The sequence below is a fragment of the Lissotriton helveticus genome, chromosome 9 (assembly GCF_964261635.1).
Source record: "Lissotriton helveticus chromosome 9, aLisHel1.1, whole genome shotgun sequence".
Taxonomy (NCBI): Eukaryota; Metazoa; Chordata; class Amphibia; order Caudata; family Salamandridae; genus Lissotriton; species Lissotriton helveticus.
In genome coordinates, this window is record NC_136070.1 from 997,827,879 (window position 1) to 997,851,285 (window position 23,407).

At 45.0% G+C, this 23,407-nt stretch overlaps 1 protein-coding gene across 1 annotated transcript in view; it reads right to left on the reverse strand.

Moving 5' to 3' along the window:
• LOC144783351 (F-box only protein 27-like) overlaps positions 1 to 23,407 on the reverse strand; it is a 233,768-nt gene that overhangs the window by 41,767 nt on the left and 168,594 nt on the right. The window contains exon 6 of the mRNA XM_078662368.1: positions 7,112 to 7,207. Coding sequence (XP_078518494.1) covers positions 7,112 to 7,207 — 96 coding nt within the window. The remainder of the gene's footprint in view (positions 1 to 7,111; positions 7,208 to 23,407) is intronic.

A 23,407-nucleotide genomic window follows, 5' to 3' on the forward strand; every position in this document is an offset into this window, starting at 1 on the left:
TGCTCTTGCATCTGAATCCAAACAATAGTGTTTGGTGAATGTGTGAACAAATTTTCACGTGGCTGCCATAGAATTCTTGGCAATAGGGACATTTCGCATTATAGCAACAGTGGCTGCTTTTCCTCTAGTAGAATAGGCCTTAGGTCTAGCTGACAGAGACTTGTTGACTTTTTGGTAACAAAAATATGCAGGAAACTATCAATCGGAAGATGGATTCTTTGGAAGCAGCTAAGTCTGTATGGACTGGGCCATACAAGTTAAATAGTTGGTCCAGTCTACGGATGTTGCACGTCTTAGCTAGATGAAGTTTCAAGATCCACCTTACATCTAGGGAATGAAGCGTTCTTTCAGCCGGTGTTTACGGATTCTGGATGAAGGTGGGCAAAGATTGTCTGATTAATATGACAATCCAAAGTAACCCCCGGAAGCATTTTCGGGTGAGTCCTCATACCTACCTTGTTAGAGTGGAAGTCTATGAAAGGTTCATTAGCGCATAATGCCTAGCTTTCTCTAAACCTACGAGTCGATGAGACTGCTATAAGGACAGCTGCTTTCCAGGAGAGATGCTGCAAGCATGTCTTATGAATGGGCTCAAAAGATTCCTGCATGAGACGAAAAAAAACTATGTTAAGCTCCCAGGGAGGGGAAGAACGCCTGATGGGAGGGAAGATCTTCTTTTACCCTTCTGAAAATCTTTGATGACTGGGATTTTGAAGGACATTTTCTGTAGGCAGCAAGAGCCAAGTAAACATTTATGGAAGAGAACTGCAAGCCAGATTTTGCCAAATGGAGGAAGAAGGGAAGAAGGAGTTCTTCCTGGCAAGATGTAGGGTCTATGTTCTTGGAGGAACACCAAATACAAAATCTCCTTCACTTGAAGGCATATGCTGTACGGGTAGACGGCCACTTAGCCTCTTCGAGAATCTCCATGCAGTGTTTTGGCAGGTGTAAGTGTCAATACCGCACTAGTTCAGGAGCCATGCTGCCAAATTTAAAGAGGAGAGATTAGAGTGAACCATCTGGCATCCAAACTTCGTTAGCAGGACTGGTCGGCATGGCAGCTTGAGATGTGGACGCTGTGACCGGTGAAGGAGGTCCGTGAACCACCACTTACATGGCCATTTCAGGGTTATCAGGATGTGTGTGTCCCTCGAGTAGGACAGTTTGAGGAAGAGTGCCGGAATCAGAGGGATTGGTAGAAAGGCGGAAAGAAACTTGCCTGACCAGTCAATCCATAGGACATCCCCGAGAGATCATTGTTGAAAGTACCTTGAGGTGAAGTCTTGGCATTTTTTGTTTTCTGTGGTGGCAAAAAAGTCGATGTGCGGAGAACCCCATAGCCTGAAGAGGTCTTGCACAACGTCGCCACAAAGGACCCATTTGTGGTTTTCTAGCAGAACCCTGCAATCGGTGTCTGCCTGCACATTTTGTAGAAATGGGAGGTGAGCTGCCATGATACACAGGTTTCTGGCTATGAGCCATCTCCAGATTGCTTGGGCTTGGTGGGGTAAGGGTCTGCATCTCGTGCCCACTACTTGTTGAGGTAATACATGGTGGTCATATTGTCAGTCTGTACAAGTAGGGATGTCTTCCCAGTTGCATGATCCCACTGGTCCTCGAGATTCTAGAAGGGTATGCATATGGAGGCCTGCATTTGGAGTAAGGAGGCCTGCATTCGGAGTAAGGAAGATAAAAGATGCTATGGAGCAGAGGATGGATGACACTGACCTCACCGTGGGATAACAGGCTTTCATTAGGGATTGACATTTCCGACGGATTGATGAAAGTCTCTCGTCTGAAGGAAACACTCTTGCCTGCACTGTGTCGATGGTGGCCCCCAAGTATTCCAGAGTCTGAACTGGAGTGGAGACTGACTTGTTGTGGTTGATGTGAAGACCCAACCATTGTAGAGCATTGCATGTCCAGTTGTATTGCCGCTGGGTTTCTTGTGAAGTTGATGCCTTGATTAACCAATTGTCTAGATAGGGATTCAGTGTCTCTCGAGATGACCAGCAACTACTGCCATGCACTTCGAGAAGTTCTGGGTGCCGACCTGAGGCTAAATGGAAGAACCTGGTATTGATAGTGGTCCTGCCCTACTACATACCTCAAGCGCTTGCAGTGTTTCTTTGGCATGGGTACATTAAAATAAGTGTATAGGATGCCTGTGGAACAGAGACAATCACCCTGGTGTAGTTTGGGGTAGATCGGATTCAAAGCCAGCATCCAAAACTTCTCGCCAAATCCATTTGTTGACTATTTTAAGTCAAGAAGGGTCTGAATTCGTTCTTGTCTTTTTTCTTCACCCAAAAATATCTGGAGTAGATGCTTGTACCCCGTAGATTGTGAGGGATGACCTCAAGATGCGGACTTCTTCCCGAAGCATGTGCAAATGACGGCTGGATGGTTTGGGTGGTATGGTCGTGGGAGGACTAGTGGATCTGAGACAATAGCCATTTTATACAATATTCACAACCCAGGCGCCTTTTGTGAATTGTTTGCCACATTGCTAGAAAGTGTGAGATGCTTCCTCCTATCGGAGTGGGTAATAGAAAAGGGGGGAAGGGAAGATTCAAGGTTGGTGGTTTACCTCCTTGGGGAGGCTGTTGGGAAAAACACCCTCTAGATTGCCATCACTGTTGCTGCTGTTATGACAGCTGCTGTTATGGCTGCTGGCAACTCTGTTACCAATGAGGGGCATAAACCCTCTGAGGGTAAAACGGGCACTGCTAAGGTCTTTCTAGGCCGATAGCTTTAAGAATCTCCATTTCAGACTTAATGCTAGCCATCTCATTCTCTTCATGGCTGTGGAAGAGGGCAGACCTAAAAAAAGAAAGATTTAAAATCTTTAGTGATTCTGATTTAAGAGGTGTGAGGCGGAGCCAAGAATGCCGCCTTAAGGCAATCCCATAACAATATTCATGTGCCGCTAAAAATGACGAGTCTGCTGCGGCGCTATTGACTTGGCTGGACACCAGGAGACTTTTATTAACGATCTCTAGGAGGTCTTCACTTCTGTCCCTGGAAAGATCATCTGCAAATTGTTAGATACAGTCCGAGAGCGCTCGATCATATCTGCCCAAGAGGGCAGTAGTACTGGTCGCCTTTCATGGTAGTTGCAGTCATGTTGCAAACCTTTGCGACCCACAGAGTCCAATTTTTTGCTCTACTTATCAGGCAGAACTGAAGAAGCAGGGGTGGTAGCATGTTGCTACTTGACCGCAAGAATCACCACAGAGTCAGGTGGTGGATCCGATCGGAGGAAAAGAGGATCTTGCTCAGGAGGCTCATAATTTTTCTGTAGCTTTGAAGGAGCTGTTTTGGTTGAGACTGGGATCAAAAGAGTTCCACTGCTGGCTCCAAAAGACCTGGCACCTATGAAAGCAGAGGTCTTGAAGCTGACCACTGGAGTACAGTCTCAAATAGAACCGATGTGGAAGGTGTGGGCACTGATATCTGAATATTAAGGTTTGCCGCACCTTTCACCAGAACCTCTTGGAAAGTGGTGATGTCATCGACCGGAGAGATGCGAGGAGGTGGAGAATCCAACAGTCGGCGAACATCGTAATGTTGATGCAGAAAAGAATGCTGGGTGCCTTGATCAATGTCTGGAGGTTGTACTATTCATGAATTGTGGTAGATGGCTGTGATAGCGACACCGCCTGGAAGAGGATGAATGCCTTGAATGGCACCTGTGATGGCATGACCGATGATGCGTTCGGGAGCACGATCTAGGCATTGGTGGTGCTACATGCAGAGGCATTGGCGCTGGAGAAATAAGCACAGGAGAAGGATGAAGCAGAGGTGTTGTTGTAAGTTGAGGAGGTGGTGGTGGAGAGATTGGAGTACTATCAGGGAAGAGGGGGAGTAGGCACTCGAGTACTCCGAATCAGGTGACAAATAGAATTGCAACCTTTTCTCTTCTTTCCCTGTGTCCTCGACAATGACCACCATTGACTACTCCACATCGACCTTTTCCTTTATGATTATCTCCTCTGCCTCAATGTCAAACTGCTCCTAGGCGTCGATAGATTACCCCAACTCGATGTTGATCTTACATAGCGCTTTGACGGCACACAAGTTCTACCTCGCCTCAGCGTCAATCTGTATCTTTTTCTCAATGGCGAACCAGGCTTGGACAGCGAGTAGGATGGTACAATACCTGGTCTCGATGTCGACTCCCTCAACATCGATTGGTATGGATATCATTATCAGGCTGACACTCTTCTTAGGCCTTCCACGTTCCTTAAAGGCAGACTTAAGAGCCATGGTAGAGGAATGACCCTCTCTTCGCTCTGGGGTACCATCTTGAGACTGAACTTGCTGTATGCCTAGTTTTGCCTTGCCATGAAGGCAAATCTTCTCTCGCTCCCTCAGGGTGCGATGTGAAAATGCCCTGCACTGTTGGCACTGCTCTGGAACATGTGTCGATGGAAGGCGGGGTATACAGATGTTGTGAGAGTCTGACTTGGCCTTCTTCCTCCCACAAGCAGGGCACTTATCAAACAGAGATGGCATAATAAATGACAAAATGCCTCAAAATTGTCAGAAAAGGCTTTAACAGTGAGAGGATGATGAGAGACGTCAATGAAAGAATACAAAAATCCACATGTGAATTTTGAAGGAAAAAACGCTTAAAAGGCAGAGCTCAATGCTCCAGAATCCTGTCAACAGGTACAAGAAAAAGAGAACTGAGGCAACTGCCACCTGCTGAGCATGATGGGATACTGGTTGTCTTTGGGTCCTTAAAGGCAAAGTCACTATTTTAAACTCACAGAATAGCAGCCTATGGGGTTACACAGTTCTACTATCCATCTCTTATTTTACAGAAAGGGTTTTGTGAAAGAGATTTGAGCTGAATTGTAAAATATGTTCCTCAAATTGCACATTTAATTGGGACTTTAACCCTTTTCTAAGTACAACTTGAAGACCTTCCTCCACTGTAGCCTGTTTTCTAGGATGTATAGTAAGTTCTTTCTTATGTGTTCTGCAGGCCTTCCAGAAGAAAGGGGAACATCTGCACCTGCACTTAAGAAGATATTCTATGAATAAGTGCTCCGGGATTCCCGCACGTGGGCGGAACTATTCATATGCTTATGACTTTAATGGAGAAGTCCCAAGACATAAAAGTCAGTTATCTGGCAAGGACACTAAGAGACCTCCAGTATAAATATGACTGCTAGGTTAAGCACGGCCAGAAAAATAAGAGCTCAGTTCAGACCTTGAATGTTCTCAGTGAACTATGTCCACTGCCCCAGATCCTTGAATACAGGTTCCTGGGCAGTGTCATTCAGTGTACACTAAGATATTGTGAAATGGTCTACGCTACCCTGAACCTGGGTGGAATTTCTATTCAATATAACTTGTGTTATTGGCTACATCGCTGAATGAAAAATGTAAGCCTAATTCTCATGTACCTGGCAGACATATTAAAACTAATATACCATGTGTAGCATCTCTATCCTATTGACTGTTTACTGCAATCAAAACCCTTAGAACAAAAAATTCACATAGACTGCAGAGGACACACAAACCCTTTCCAGAAGGATAACACAGAAGAGACTGCACAATGCAATTTGTGGCATAGCGTCTTAATGGGCAAATGCTACGACTCTGCTTAGAGTTGCAAGTCTACCTAGAATTTGCTTGGAGCGTCTGGATTTTAGTGTTGTTCTTTACTTTATTGGCACAATTTTTCCTACTTGCAAATACTTCTCTTTGTTGGAAAATAACTATTGACTGGAAATATGAGAGTGCTTATACTTATATCAAAGTATCTGAGTTTCCGCCTACTAACTCCTGGAGTAAGACTTCATCTTCAGTCATTGCTACCCATTGGACAGTCACATGTACAATAGAAGGAACATGGTTATCCGTTGGAGTCCGACAGTTCTTGACACCATTTGACAGCAGTGCTAAACGAGGGCACTCATCATGGATATTGCAACGGCATTCAGAGAAAGCACCTTAGGCCAATGATCAGTGAAGTCTATGAAATATTGGTAACTATGTGTGGGATGGTTGCAAGAGGGGCGAGGTCTATTTATGGATGCCACGTCCTCCGAACTTAAATTTACCAAATGTAATTGTGCAGATGTGGCTCAGAAAAACTGTTTGTTCTGTATCCTTTAAAACGTTTACTGACACCACTGTTCAGTTTTACATAATTTCAGCATCTCATTCAATTTTAAAGTCCCCTTTTATTCCATTCAATTGCACTGAAGACGATGTGGTGGATCAACAATGAATAAAAACATTTAATTACCATAACATAGAGAATACAGCTGGGAGGAAGAGAGGAAATGGAGTCTATAGGTATGAACAGAGTAGCAGTTGGACAAGGAAAGGGCAGCAATAGGTGTGCATGCAGAAAACAAGATGCACAGTTAGGGGAAACCAGAAAACAAGAGGTAATACCTACTTACAAGCAAGGGGAGCAACCGCATGAAGCACCCTACTTAGAAACAAGGGGAGCATCTGCATGACGCAGAGTGGCAAATAGGGTAGGCATGTCTCACATTACAGGGGCAGACTTCTAACTAGAGGGTAAAAGTTGGGGTGTGAAAAATTATTTCTACGAGCTTCACATAATTTTCACATAGTTACACATATACCACTAAATTTCACCAGCATCACAAGTAACATTTATCTATCAAACAAGATACCAGCAGGGGATTAGTTTGAGAAGAACATTTCTTACCTGAGGAGAAATGTCTCTCTAAAAGACATTTTATACTCAAACCAGGTTAATATGTTTACAAATCATGTGAGATTTTTCATTAACTCAAATGGTGAAACTTTTACACTTTTGCCTAATAAGAATGTTTGTAAAATGCACCACTATACCTAAGCATAGTAACAACTTAACACGTCTACATAAAGGAGAAGAGGTAGGCAGGCCTGAAGTGAGAGTATAAGAATATTAATTTTAATAGATTACGAAGCAAGCGGAGACAGCACAATCATATCTCAAGTACAGATGCTAGGCCTGAAGAGAGGGAAGAGCAACAGCTGGACGAGAAGAAGTCTCTAATATTCAGTTTAATTTTTGTATATGAAAACATGGCAAGTAAATCAAATGAAAGGAAGATGAGGGCTGCAAGAGACTCACCAATCAGAGATGCAGATTTCCGGCTTGTGATTATCCAGAAGTTCCTCCCACAATCCTTCTTGCAGCAGGTCAATGATTTGGAACTTCTCACACCACCTTTAAGAGAAGCACAGGATTTAACTTTAGAGCCTGTATCATCTCATCCTTCTTAATCACTCTCACAACACACTCAATAACTTTAAACACAACCATCGCAGCCTGACTAAACAACCACCTCCTGCTAGAGTGAGATTTGCAATACAGTCTAATTAAAACAGATGAAAATGGCAATATTCTTTCTTATTAATATACATTAGAAATGTGCCAAACAAGATGACTCGGATGTAAAATAACCACATCAACATTCCTTGTGTTCGAATCTATAAATATGAAACTACAGAAATAAAAAAGACATAAGGTTAAACAAAAGGATCAGTTAATAGGTTCCTCTTCAAGTCAGTCAGTCAGTCAAATACACTTTATTCGATTTGTTAAAATCATAAAAGGTATACAAATATCTATATACATACGTTAAAAATATACAGTATAACACATAATAAGACAATTTTTGTGTTAGCAATCAATTATAAAAATTATTCGAAACATTTAATTATAGAGCTTTCATTTCAATAGGGAAAAACAGGCGACCTCGTAGTTAAAGATAATCATGTTTTGTGTGATTTAGTTCTGGACGCAGCTACCAAGAAGTTTGCAACGCTAAATATGACATAAGTGCTGCCTAAGAGCTGAAGGTACATTACAGCGGGCCTCACCTGGGTGAAGCCCTCCTTTCTTAAAATTGGTAACAAATATTTAGCCCTTTCCACAGCAAAAAACCTACAAAATATAGTAAAATGCATAGTATTTTGTATGGACATATCATCACATCTACAAAATGGGGCTGCCTCTGGTTTAACCCATTTGGGGTAACTGCCTAAATGATAATGGATCAAGTTAAAACGAAACTTGGTCAGTAGGAACCTATGGAACGGCTTAGTGACGATGCCAAGATATGGCTCCATTGATGGGGAATGCAGAAGCAAGTAATGTGATCTAACAGTCGAGTTCCCCTTCCTCACGTACCAGTCTTGCCCCCTCCATATATTGCTTTTTAATCACGCTAATATCCTCTCTCCTAATACAGGAAGGTGAATGAAAAAGTTCCGGGGGACCCAGCTCGGCTAAAGATCTTCTTATGTATTCCAGCCAGGGCACCTTTTTAAAGTGATCTAGGGACATGACATCGGCCATAATTGCATGGTTAAGAGTTAGTTCACTGTTCAGCCATGTCCTAAGCCAAAATGTTATTGGGGCCAGCCTCAACCTGTCAGTAACAAAGTCCAAACCAACCTCCACATGGGTCGAGAAGGTCGGGGTGGACTGAGGGACGGACAGCAGGGAACGTAAGAACCTGTTTTCCACCCTCTGGATTGTGTCGTCTTTTATATAACCCCATAGGGCTGTACCATAAACAGCAATTGTCAAACATTTGGAGTTGTACATTTTTTTCATGGCCTCCATCGGCCTGGCCCCCAACCTTTTGGAAAACCCAATGAGTGATGCAGTTGACCTCGCCACAGCTAGACCCCTAGCTCTAACCTGTGGCCCCCATGAGCCTCTCTCATCAAAGAGTACTCCTAGGTAAGGAAAAACAGCCACTCTTGTAACCACCTCACCCTTACATTTAAAATATTTAGGTTTAGCCTTTTTACTATAGAGGCCTACCACCATGGTGTGAGATTTGTTGGCGTTTACCTTTAGATCAAGTTGATCCATAAAAGCCCCAAATGCATCCAACAACCGTTGCAATCCGATACCTGTGTGGGCTATAAGTACTGCGTCGTCCGCGTATAGGAGGGCAGGTATTTTAGCCTCTCCTATACCTGGAACGTCCCCCTGTACTGCCTCCAGATGGCTACTTAGGCCGTTGATATAGATTGTAAAGAGGACGGGGGCCAGGATGCAACCGTGGCGCACCCCTCGCATATGTAAATGTAAATGTAGTATACTTGTAAAGCGCACAGCTGCCCCAGCAACGGGGCGTCCCGGCGCTGTATAACTCTGGGGAACCCGTCCTGGCTTTCCCTGTGGGATGGTCCCTTGCTGGGAGTCCCCAAGGTGGAGCCAGGCATCCCCGGAATTGGTGGGGCCGTTGTGGAGATTAGGCAAGCTAATGCCCAGAGTTGCCGAGTGTAACCCCTGATTAGAGTAAGCACCGAAGCGAGAATTATCGAGTCCGCTGACCAAGGTCCACGACCCTGCCGCGTCGGGAATTGAACCCTGGTCCCGGGCTGACTTCTGCTCTCAGGCCTGCCGCCTCTAACCAGTGAGCCACACTACTCCACTGAGCCACACTACTCCACTTGAGCCACACTACTCCACTTGAGCCACACTACTCCACTAGATATGGCATAGATTTAAAGAGGGTCGTGCATCTACCCTCCTTGGTGACTCTGACCTTGGCGACCAGCTCCTGATGAAGTGATGCCATAAAGTTTACCAAGGACCCATCTATACCAATCTTCAGGAGGATGGCCCACAGTTTGGTTCTATTCAAAAGGTCGAAGGCCGAGGAGAGGCTCATGAAAGCCAAAAATAACGACCCCTCCTTGGCTACAGTGTATTTCGCAATCAAGAGATGCAAATGTGAACACTGCTCGACCGTACCTCTCTTCTCCCTGAACCCGTACTGGATGTTAGATATATCCCTACAACTTTCCATGCTATCCCTTAGTTTCACCAAAAGGACTCTTCCCAATATTTTGATAGCAGAATCTAAAAGGGATATGGGTCTGTAACACCCTGGGTCCTCCCTCTGACCTTTTTTGAAGATTGGTACTATAATTGAGGTTGCCTAAGAAATCTGAATTATGTTACAATTGGCAGCTGTAAAGACTTTAGATAACACTCCTGCCTACAGCTTTGGGGAGTGACGGTAAAAATCTGCGGGGACTCCGTCTGGCCCCGGTGCTTTGTTTTTGGAGGTTTCTAGGATAGCTCTCTCAACCTCCTTGTGAGTAAAAACTAACGGGCATACTCTGAGGTTATCAATTGGGAGGCACATGGGGCAGAAGATTAATCCCCATACACAGATTTAAATGGGCAAGCCACTTGTCATCAGGGATGACACAGTCCATAAGCGTATTGTCCTGACCGGAAAACAGGGGCTGATTTATCACTAACCAAAATTGACTACTGTCCCGCAGGACATCCACTGAGAGTAACTTCTCCCATGCTGCTTGCTTGATTCCATCTTTGCGCTCTCTAATGGCCCGCTTATACTCTCTCCTTAAGATAGTGATAGCCTCCCTGTTGCTAGGCTTATAGTTTAGGGCTGCCAATAGGGTTCTATGGGCTTTGGAGCAATTGGAGTCAAACCAACGGCAGTGATTTTTACCACCCTGGCCCAATCTAACTTAACTGATTCGATATTTGTGAACAGATATCTTCATAGGCCCCCAATATTTCATGCTTTGCCGCTCTAGGGTCTTGACAAATTGCCACAAAGCCATCAATTTTGGGGAAAAGTTCATCATAAAAGTCATCCGGGACCACATTTGCCCACTTGAGCCGTCTACCTTGGTCCACTGCTTTTAGGGTTCCTATCCCAGATTTAACAGAGGGAGGCCTAGGGCCCATGGAATCACCCCAGTGTACTTCCAATAAAATGCGATTGTGATCGCTGAATGGAGAAGTCAGGGTTCTAGAAGATACGACACTGTGTAATATCCCCAGTGACACAAATATATAGTCAATAATGGATCCAGGAACCGAGCCTTTATAGGTGATAAGCCTCGGTCCGCCTATGCCGCTGGCAGGTTCCAATAGGTTGGAGTTAGCCAATAGCTCCTCTAATGCCTCTCCACATTTAGTGTGCTCAAAGTGCATGGTCTCTGAACCACTCTGTCCCAGATAAATCGATTGTACCGCACGGCAAACTGCACGGATGAATATTAAAATCGCCCATAAGGACGAATTCGGTATTAGTGTATATATCTAGACTGACTACTGACAAAAAGGAATCCAGGATGGCAAGGTTGTCGTTACTATTTTCCTGGATCCCAGCATTATAAAAATTTATAAAAATGGTTTCCTGAGTCGGGGAGATCACTCTTTCCACTATTAGTAGGTTTGATGAGGCATGTTTAATTACTTTTAGAGCCCCCTTAAGTTTTAGGGAAAAAAGCAAAATAAGACCACCTTTGGCTCTACCCGGAACAGCTGGCACAACGAAACTCGAAAAACCCTCTAAACAAAAACTAGGTGATATGTCCCAGGATTCCTGAAGGGCTACAATATTATACCTAGAGATAAAAGCAAGCCATACCTCGTCAGCCCTTTAGGCTCTAACTCCCGCCACGTTCCAGCTCAATAACCTATATATATCAGCTAAATCAGGAATGGGTGCTTCTCCTATATGTGGCAATGATTGTGCGGGTAGTCAATCTGTATCCTCTAACCCCGAAAGGGAGGACAAGCGATTACTAAGAACCAGCCCACACCCCTCTGTCATTCCAGATATGTGTTGGCCAGGAAGTACATGTTGTGGTAACTCAGGTAGCTTGGTTAGGGTGTTGGTATATGGTCCCGAGCCTTCTGTTAATAGGTGTCGAGTAGTTCGCATGCCTACCCCTGCCTCCCCTACTGATTGGGGCCTTCTCCTACCCCCTGTGGATGCACAATGTGGACCATTTGATCTTACTAGGGGTGGATAGAAGAAGCCCAAGGGCAATGGTCTTAAATAATCATTACCTGAGACTCCAGAACCGTCCCAGAATAACCTTTCGTCACATCTACCACCCTATCAAAGTTGACTATCAAACAGTCCCCCTGCACCATTTTCGATACCTTCCCGATCCAACCCACCCGGTTAGCTGAAATGATTCTGTAAGCAATACTGCCCCCGCTACATGAATCCGTACACCAGGCTCGTGCCTTAGCCATAAGGTCTCTTGAGTGCTCCAACTCTCCATCCTTCAATGGGGGAGTACCCACAAAAATTGCCACTAACGGGGCAGCATCTGGTGGTAAGTCTAAATGTATTTTACTGCCCATAGTCCTCTTCTCTAAGGGCAACCTTTGTGCCACCATGTGGTTTTCCAATTGGGTAGAGGGTAGTGGGGCCACCATAGGGCCAGTAGATGACACACTACCCTTGGGCAATACCTGATCATTCTGTTTCTCCCCCTCTGGGCTTCCTGTCCCAGGCCCAACAATGCCCACATTGTGTCTTTCCACAAGCGAATTATGACCATTAACCATTTTATCAATAATAACACATTTCTTAAGGAGTCCTTCCAAGCAAGTATTTAGGGTCTCCACAATATCCTTAGCGATGGCCACAAGTAAAGGCTCGATCCAGGCAACAAAGAGTGTCTCCAACTGGTCCCCCGTGATGTTGGTAGATGTGCTTGATGCCCCCGTCGTATGAATGGTTTTTCCCCGTTTTTTTCTTCGATGGTAAGTCACTTGGGTGCGGGCATGGGGGTGATTGTGATGTCTGTGGTCTGTCAGATGAAGTACCCACTCCCATAGTTGGGTGAGCTACTGGCTTTGCAATGATTACCAAGGGTTCCAAGGGGATAGTGGGAGTAAAGAGTATTTCACCAGAATCAGCAAGGTCCACAAGGTCCACTGGTGCTTGGGTACTGGATGTGTTGGGCAGGGGGGGGAGGTTGTATCAGGCCCAATTCATGTTCGGCATTAGCAATTTCCTTGTTAAGGGCCCCCACAGCCGATGAGAGATATGTCAGGATGGACTGTGAGTGTCTTGGCACCTTTGCTTTTTTGCCCCCCTCATCTCCATTACTTGTAATCTTTCGCTTACCCATCTGGAGTTTTCAGGGGCCTGGCCCAGCCCTGCCTCCTTCTGCCAACGACTGCCTCAGACTGCCCGCCCTTTGCCCGGGCTACGCCCGGCGCCGCCCGCGCGCGTCCGCAACGCGGAGGGAACTCCTCGCCTTTATGCGCCTCCGTGCGCACTGTTGGGCGGAAGTGGGCGTGTTGGGCGGAAGTGGGCGTGAGGAGTCTGGGAGCTGTAGTCTTCCCCCGCTGCGGCCCCGCGATGGAACTTGCGGTGGCGGCAGGGAAGACCGACAGCGTCAGGGCCCTAGACGTGTGTGGCAGAACGGGTGGCTGGCAAACCTCCAGCAGGTAAGTCTTCGCGTGGTTGTCCCCCGCTCCTCAGTGGGAGCTCCTCGCCTGTATGCGCCTCCGTGCACGCTGTTGGCCGGAAGTGGGCGTGTCCGCCGAGGAGTCTGGGAGCTGTAGTCTTCCCCCGCTGCGGCCCCGCGATAGAATTTGCGGTGGCGGCAGGGAAGACCGACAGCGTCAGGGCCCCAGACGTGTGTGGCAGAACGGGTGGCTGGCAACCCTCCAGCAGGTAAGTTTTCATGGCGTTGTCCCCCGCTCCTCAGTGGGAGCTCATCGCCTGTATGCGCCTCCGTGCGCGCTGTTGGCCGGAAGTGGGCGTGTCCGCCGAGGAGTCTGGGAGCTGTAGTCTTCCCCCGCTGCGGCCCCGCGATGGAACTTGCGGTGGCGGCAGGGAAGACCGACAGCGTCAGGGCCCCAGACGTGTGTGGCAGAACGGGTGGCTGGCAACCCTCCAGCAGGTAAGTCTTCGTGGCGTTGTCCCTCTTCAAGTCTTTTCAGGCACCGTCTTCAGTCCTTTCATGACCTAATAATGACAGCAGTATGGCATTCCTAAGCCTCCTATAAGATCACTAGTTCAACACGAACTGTAGAATCATTTCTACACTACATCCCTCTTTTACAGAGGTAAGCCACGATTTAAAGAGCCTCTGAAATATGCGGCAGAATAAGAACTGTATCATCGTTTCCTGGGCGATATTAACAGAACAGTGGCGGAGCAAAGCAATAAACTTAGATAATATATAGACTTTTACCATTAGGGACTGCAGATTCCAGATTGAGTAATCCTAGCCCCTGCTAGTTTGTTTGTTTTTATAAAATATCTGCAGCTTGGGTGCTACCAGTGGCTTTATAGATCATTCTGTTGCAAATACTTGATTTAGGAGCATCTTTCCCCTAGCAAGATCTGGATTGCAAAAATTACGAGGGGGCGGGGTTAATAACAACCTGGTTTTCAAAAGAGGTAACCTTCATCTCGTTTCTCGCAGCAGCCAGTGATGTCTCAGTGGGGCATTGCTGTGGGATGGAGCGTGGAGTCTGACCAATATTGTAACCTTTTCTTTGAAATAAATAGCTATGTTTGTATTCTCAAAACCATACAATTCAGCAACATACATGGATGTGGCTATGCCTAAGATTAACAGGACTCTCATGACTCTGACAATAACTACAACTGAACATTAGGAATCTGACCTCTGCTTGTGGCCGTTTCTCACCAACACAATATTCTGCATCCAAGACTCAGCTTCGGCACATTTAAAGTCTAGAATGTTTGAGGCTGATACAAGCTCTAGAAGTGAGGCAGCATTTTTCCCCTAGGTCACGGTCTTTGTTTTTAGGTTTGTTTGGCGGTTTTTGGATGAACAGTATTTTCTCAGGTAAGCAGAATCTACTTCAAGGGTAGTTCGTGCCATGCAGGCCTGGGTTATCCTTTAAAAGAAACACTCATATTTCCACTAAGCCAGCAACTGAACATCCTCTACTGTCCCCAGATGCTTCTTGGAGAGCAGTAATCTATAGGTTAAAAATAAAAGGTATTAAACACAACCCTGCCAAATACAAGAGATTACAAAGTCTTGAATTAGCGGCCACGAAAAGAGAAACACAAATTTGCCCAGATGGCACTGGAAATAGTTCACAATGCCTCCACAATGGGTACAATAACCCCATCCCTCTCCCCCCCCCCCAATATCTTTCGGAGAGGTCCATGAGGTCACGTTGAATCAAACTATAAACATGGTGATCTAACAAAGCCAAGTTCAATGATGATTTCGTCAGTATTTGTTCAGTAAAGGTCCCATACAACATATACTACAGAATTACTCGATTGTACCAATATCTTAAACAATTCTAGGCCTCAAAATCATTAAAAAAAAAGCTCTCTCAATAGTCCAATTTTTTAATCTAGCTAGAAGAAAAGCAGTTTGAACTGGGCACAGAGGAGAGTGATCCTTTAGCAGCAAAATGGATCTATTCTGATCCACTTTTTGAAGATGGGACCAATCGCAGCCTACCTCAAAGAAAGGTGAGGTTTCCCCAAGGCGACAGTTTGATACACTAGTGAGGCACACTAATCCAGACTTAATGAATGCATCATTACAAACATTATATTCAGGCCAGGTGAATTATGGAGGTCCTACTACCGAAGCACTGCTCCATGTTGGTCAGGGTGAAGGAAGAAAGGGGCAACCAAGCATCAGAATTATTACTCCAAACACATTGGCATGTTGAAGCTGCTGTGTAGCTGAAGCCCGTGCTGCCAATTTCTTGATTGTAAATTGCCTGGGGACAATTTCCAACCTTTGTGGATCTCTACCGCTTGTCTCCCGCTGCCCTACGCTCTCTGGCCATCTGAGCGGGGCTGCCGAGCGGAGACGAGCGAGGGCTGAACCACAACCCCCAGAAGTCCCAGCGCTCTGCCGCGTCACCTGCTAGCGCCAGGAGGCGCTCAAAAGCGGCATAATTTTCATCGAGTGGGGGAAACCTTTCTGCCTGCTGTGTAGCTGAAGCCCGTGCTGCCAATTTCTTGATTGTAAATTGCCTGGGGACAATTTCCAACCTTTGTGGATCTCTACCGCTTGTCTCCCGCTGCCCTACGCTCTCTGGCCATCTGAGCGGGGCTGCCGAGCGGAGACGAGCGAGGGCTGAACCACAACCCCCAGAAGTCCCAGCGCTCTGCCGCGTCACCTGCTAGCACCAGGAGGCGCTCAAAAGCGGCATCATTTTCATCGAGTGGGGGAAACCTTTCTGCCTGCTGTGTAGCTGAAGCCCGTGCTGCCAATTTCTTGATTGTAAATTGCCTGGGGACAATTTCCAACCTTTGTGGATCTCTACCGCTTGTCTCCCGCTGCCCTACGCTCTCTGGCCATCTGAGCGGGGCTGCCGAGCGGAGACGAGCGAGGGCTGAACCACAACCCCCAGAAGTCCCAGCGCTCTGCCGCGTCACCTACTAGCGCCAGGAGGCGCTCAAAAGCGGCATCATTTCCGTCTCGCGGGACGCGAGCAGGACGCCGGGCGAAGCCCGGGCCAAGGCTCTTAGGCCCTCAGAGGCCTGAGGAGACTGGACTGGGCCAGACCCCCTGGTCGTCGGATTCTACCCGAGTAAGTAGTGCCAAATTGTTATCACTGCTCATATTGCAACCGCACTATAGCATACAGTATGGCCACCGGACCTTCTGACAAAGCAGGGGCTATGACTAACCGAACTTTGGATAATTATTTCACTAAAGCTGCCTCTGAGGAATCAAAAGACATATCCCTAGCTGAACGGCGGGCCGATCGCCGTCGTTCTATTGAATGCATCAAGAATAGAACTTTCTCTGAGCCCATTCCTGTTACATTGGACAAAGAGCTCTGTGTCACAATTATGGATGTTATATCACCTGCGGATAGTGTGCCCCTATTACTTAGGGAATGGCTAGCTCCTGCCATCGGTTTAACCCAAACCCAAATAGAAATAGATCCTATTCCTCTTGATTCCTCTAGTATATCTAATCCATCAAAGGCCATGATTTCACCAACACCTAGGCCTGGGAAGGTAGTAAGAGGGAAAAGCATGAGGTCTCTACCACACATAATCCATGGCCCTCCGCCAACTAAAAAGAGACGCAAGAAGATGGATCTAACTAAGCCAAAGTTAAGTCACACCGAGTTTGGGAAGAAGTCTAACCCTACCAGCAACGAGGCTATGGGAACAATTCTTGCTAAGGAAGTAGTAGGAATAGTGTTAGACCCTCCAGTACTCGCACCATCACCAGTCCAATTCCTTAATGAGTCTAATACCGATCATGTCTTAATGGCTGAAGGGTCCCAACCAGCCCCCTCCAATAATCCATTAGACAATATAGAACTCATAGTGAGAAGCTACACTTTAGCTATAGTCGAAAGACTAAAAGAAGTGGAACTAAGATTAGTGAAAATAGAGGCGAATTTGGCATCACAAGGAAATCCTACCAGGTCTCTAGAATACAAAGGGCCAACAACAGCTTCAATCCCTTCTCAAACTTCTACACTGACACACATACCCTTAAAAGACGTAGTTGAAACAACACCTACAACTATCACTCTACAAAACAATTTGAAACCAGTTACTGTAGTTACAACCAACCATACGTCTATAAGTACACCATCCACACGTAAATATCTCACCAATCTTAATACAAGCCAGCTAAAAATACCAACAGCAAAACTGACTACAACACTGAATTGCATGCCCGATATCCCAGCTAATAATCCAGTAAGGGAAATTAAACCAAATGGGCCACTAAGACTAGAGGAGGATGAAGCTAGACGTTTGAGAGGGGGCCAAGGTAGGAGACCACCCACCGAACTCCCACCGGAAGCCGTACCATATGTGGTGGTACTTACCGGGGTACCAGAACTGCCAGGTGGTAAACGAGAAGGCTTCTTCCAACTAAAAAACAAAATAATGCACTGGTTGGCACTACACAGACCAATAGCCAATAACATTAATGGCGATATAGTCCACGTTCTATGGTTAGGTGGAAGACCAAAGGACATAGGGGGAGACGTGGTAGTAGTAAATTTTAGGGACAAAAATGCAGTACAGTACATATTGAATTGGCCATATGGCAATGAGGATAACTGCATAACACCGCGCCCACTGACCTATTTTTACCCCAGATCAATAGTATTTCCTCCCCAATCGGTACACAGAAATGCCCCTTTTGATAAATATTTTTCTAATATAGAGCCTGCTAGAAACCCTGTTTACATGCACCAGCCAGCTCCAGTCCCTGCGACGTTCGGGTGGAACACAATACCCCCTAGAATCAATACTGGTGAATATAGAAGAATGGCTCATTTGATACCATTCACGCCTCTGGAGCTATCGAACAGGTTTGACGTATTTGGTGGCCTGGATGAGTGTGATTGAAGATCAATGACCCGGGGGAAGACAGTGACGATGCCGACACCATTAGTATTGATGGAAGAAAGGAAAAAGAAGGGATTAGATTCCCAAGGGTAGGGAATTCCATTTTTGCAATTGACAATGGGGCTAACAGCAGCCCGTCCTCTCCTACATCTTTAGGAATCAGTGGGCCCTCTTTGTTTTCATTGGTTTCATGGAATGTAGCTGGGGTGCGTGCGAAATTATGTGACCCTGATTGGAACACCTACATGAACACTTTTGATATTTGTGTGCTCCAGGAAACTTGGGCCACGGATCAGGTCCATAGAGCTGGGTACAAAACATACCAGTTAGAGGCTGTGCCCTCATTAAGAGGCCGAGCCTCAGGAGGACTTATAATATGGATCAGTATTTCTATTAATATTGGCGTAAAAATTTTAGACACTGCCTCCATAGATATACTTGGTTTGGAAATAACTACAGTGGACAAAAGGGTGATCTACCTCCTAAACGTGTATAATAGACCTCATCCATCCTACAAGGAGTCACCTTGCTTTGAAAAATTGGAGACCTTCATGGACACTTTAAAACCAGATGCAAGTGTTATTCTATGTGGGGATATGAATTGCAATTTCGAACCGATTATGGGCATTGCTCAATTGTATGAAGATGAGGATGCTGCTCATGGGATACCAGCCCTGAGTGATAATGGAACGGTTGCTGGCACTGCACTAGCCCTACAGATTACAAGGTTGCTCACAAGCTATGGTTTGAGGGCATGTAATGGACGTATGCCATCTGATAGTCCGAAAGCTCCCACTTTTAAAAGGCGAGATCATGAAAGCAAATTAGATTATGTCATTGTTTCCTTTGACCTATGGCCACATATAAATGATTTAAAGGTTAAGGAGAGGTTTGACAGTGACCATTATCCATTAGAAACCAGCTTTCTTCAAAGCTTATTAAAGGGGTTGGGAGACAATGAGGGAGGCCACAGCCAAGCAAATTCAACTATATCAGATAATATTATCCTCAGTAACAACCGAAGGGCTGTCAAATGGGCATACATATTGGTAAGAGAGGATCTACTGGCTAATATTTATTGTGCCTTTGCAAACACATTTGAATCATATTGTTCATATAGATGTGATTCTGGAGAATTTATTAAACTACACAAATTCCTCTTTAGTAAATTACTAGGCCTTTTTACAAAAAGACCAAAAAAAGGGGATAGCACAGCAAATACAAAACCGGTAGGCAAACCTTGGTATAACAAGGAATGTCGTGTCGCCAAAACCATTCTGATTGACGCTCTCAAAAGAAAAGGTCCTATAGAAATTAGAGCAAAAGGAAGTCACATAATAAAATAATGGCAAAAGCAAAATCCACTTGGGATGAGGAATTATGGTCTAGTATGCTAATAGCAGCTAAAACAAAGGACCAGAGGCAATTTTGGGAACTGGCAGCTAAAGGGAACAAACGAGAAAAAGGCTCTAGAGAGGTTTTCCTAGATGAGGCCACGTGGGTAAAACATTTTACAATGTTGTATGCAGCCAAACCCACTGAGGAAACTTTTATGGATGTACCCACCTTTATGCAGTCAGAGAAACCATATCCATTGGTAGTCTTTGACTTACAAGAAACGGAGCTAGCAATAGCTTCAGTAAAACAAGGGAAGGCCCACGGACTTGATAAAATTCCAGGGGACCTTTATCTGCATAATGTTGACGTTTGGGCACCCTATTTGAATCATTTTTTTAATATCATTGCGGCTGGTGACCAAATACCGGACACATGGGATGGCGCAGAAATTATTACTATTTTTAAAAAGGGTGATCGTGGCGATCCAGCCAATTATCGCCCCATTAGTCTTTTAGATATAACCCAAAAGATATATGCCAGGCACATATTAAATCGAATAAACACGTGGTTGGAGGAAGAATCAGTTTTATCAAAATATCAGGCGGGGTTTAGGACAAAAACTGGGACCATAGACCAGGTATTAAGGCTATGCTGCTTGTATTGGAAATACGTCATTATTCGCAAGGGTCATTTGTATGTGGCCTTCGTAGATCTACGAGCAGCATTTGACCTAATCCCTCGAGACTTACTATGGAGATCTTTGGAAAGCCAAGGGCTCCCTGGAGATTTGTTAAAATTGGTGAAGGGCTTGCATCAGGAGAATTACGCCAGGGTTAGGTGGGGCCCAAATGGGGAACTTACAGACAAAATCCCCATAAAAAGGGGAGTACGCCAGGGATGCGTACTGGCTCCCGCCCTTTTCTCCCTTTTTGTTAACGATATTGCAGCCCATATGGAGAATTGTGATAATGATTCGCCTCGATTGGGAGGGGAACGAGTAGCGTCCCTCCTCTTCGCGGACGATACGATCCTCATTTCTCAAACTCCCCGGGGCCTCCAGATCTTACTAGATAGGTTCCAGAAATATTGTACTTTAAAAGGGTTAGAAATTAACATAAAAACAAAATACATGGCACTAAACCCGCATAAAAGTTTTAAAAGGAATCTAATGTTAAACAGCCAAAAACTTGATTATGAACAGAGTTTCACCTATTTGGGGGTTTTATTAGACTCGTCTATGGGATGGAGACCACAGTTAGAACAATCTAAAATAGTGTTCAAACAAAACTGTCTTCCAATATTGAAAAGACACAATAAATGTGCGAATAAGGCAGTTACCCCAGCAATAGAGATTTTCAGGTATAAGGTTCAATCAGCCGCTTTGTATGGGGCAGAACTTTGGGGCCCAGTATGTAGGAAGACCTTTGAAATTCAGGAGAACAAGTTTATCAGGGGATTGTTAAAAGTACCTAATAACACCCCACTGATACCATTATTTTTAGATTTAAACATTAAACGTACTGACCACCATGTAATGTTGAGACCTTTACTACTATGGGTCAGATTATGGACAACCCCTGAATTGAGTGATTATAAAAATGGTCTGAAAGAGGTACTGGACCTAGACAGTGGGAATAACATTTTTTGGTTCAAGCACGTAAGAGCTTGGTTAACCAAACTAGGACTAACCCACTTCTGGAGCAAGCCAGAGTCCCTAAATACGGCTTCTAAGAAAATAGTCAAAATGTCTTTTTGGTCCTACGTGAGTCATGAATCTGTGTACATAAGAGGGCATGGCCCTTTAACTGAAAAATTCCTAATGGCTAAAAATGTGGCCCATTTCGAATTATTTCTTGATGAGATTCAGCCACCATTGGCCAAAACACTGTACCTAAAATACAGATACGGAACCTTGAGAACCAATGCCACTGAAAAAACTTGGGGGAAGAAAAAAAGCGATTACTGCACCCTATGTACAAACAACTCAAGGGAGGACATACTACATATATTGTTTTTTTGTCCCAGCTATAGCAACGCAAGGAAAAAGTGGATAGTGCCACTGTGCCATAACATTGGTGATATCTCCCATAAGGAAGATGGCAGAATCCTAAATACGGACACTAGCCAAGTAATTGTGTTCGGAATCAGTAAATTTCTTTTGGCTGTAAACTTTATTAGATTAAAAATGTCTCTTCCTCTGTAAATTTTAATTGTAAATCTATGGACTTGCTAAACCACGAATCAAGAATTGTGTTTGTTTCTTTTTCTTTTTAGGTGGTAAATTTTAAAAATGTTTTGCCTTGGCTGTTATGAAACCCATTTAATGATTCTTAAACTTGTATAATTCATTTTATGTTTTTATATATATTTATTCGAATTCCTGTGATAAACCCAATTACATCAATGTGTCCTACTACGATGAACTGTAGCAACGATTATTGCTTTTGGTACCGTGTATAGTATTTCTTTTTTTATTGTATTTCTTTTATGCTGCTAAAGCAACGAAATAAAGATTGAATTGAAAAAAAAATTGAAGCAGCATCCAAAGAAAATGACCCAAAGAGAGATACCCATCTATAAAGGTTCATGTTTGGTTACTCGTATTTCAGGTCAGAGGCATCACCCATGGCCACTAGCTGGCAAAGCACCTTTCTACCCTTAGGAACAACCATAGCTGTGAACTTGTCCCATTCTTGCTCTTCCATTTCCAGTCTTTTCAAGTCCCTCAACATCTTATTTTGAACATTCAGCAACCCTTGCCGGCTAACTATAAAACAAAACTGAAATCATCACTTATTTGCTGTACAGCCTTGGTTATACCACTTCTTAAGCTTTTCAGGTGGACTTACTCTTCCTGAGGATGACAGAATGTTTTCTACCTCTTGGATAAAAGTTCAATATGGTTCAAGAATTAGGTTATGTTCCATGATCAGGTAGGCTTAATCAAGTGCATCTTATTGGACAAATGGTATATATAGCACAATGTACACTTTAACTTCAAGGATGTTATCCGTGCAATATTATCGCAAATATTCTCGTAAACGGATAGGGTCAAAGGAATGTGATCTGATTGCACCTACTCATTATGAACAGAGTCACATTTATTAACTGAAAAATAAATTAATTCAAATGTCATAGGAGCAGGGGAAACTAAGATTTCAGTTATTACATACCCAGGATTATTCTTAGCACAAGATTACTGGTCAGTTTAGCTCCCTCAATCTGGTGGTGTTAGGCACCTAAACAGTAACTGCCCCAAAAGTTGTCTTTCAATTTATCCTAGCCCTCAGGATGTCAAGCATTTACATTAAAATTACAATGTACGGGAGGAGGAGCTACGCATCAAGATGGCCGCGTAAGCTCCCGGCTCTGCTGACCTCCGCCAGCAGCTCGATTATCCTGTCTTCAATCCTGACCTTACACCTGATTTCCTTGTTTATGAAGGTCTACTGCTTCTAAAGGTGCAATCCCGAGATTTCTACCTCATCGGCTGACGAAGATACGCCGTGTTTCCATTCTCGGCCTAACAACGTGTGGAAGCCGGGGCCTCGATTTCTAGACTATCCGGGTCAGAGTTGAACAACATCGGCAGTGAGACCTGGACTGAACCCGGTCTCCCGAAGAGTGCCTGAATTGTTGACTTTTTGTGACGATCCTTTGAACGATCTACACCGAGGACACACCAGCGTGCCACGCCGGCTGCTGTGGTGGGGGTCCGGTGCCCGGAGACCTTGCTGCCCTCCCGGGGTCGACGGGCTGGGGCCCTCTCTGACGGCGAAGGTGTGTTCTGTAAGACGAGGAGCGCCCATTACTTGATATCAGATTTGCGTGGCTGCGACTCCGGAGCAGTCGACCTCCGGGGTTCAAGTCTTCAAGTCCGGCTCTGTCGCCTATTGAGAGGGGATGGAGCGGACGGAAGGCGCGCCATCGCT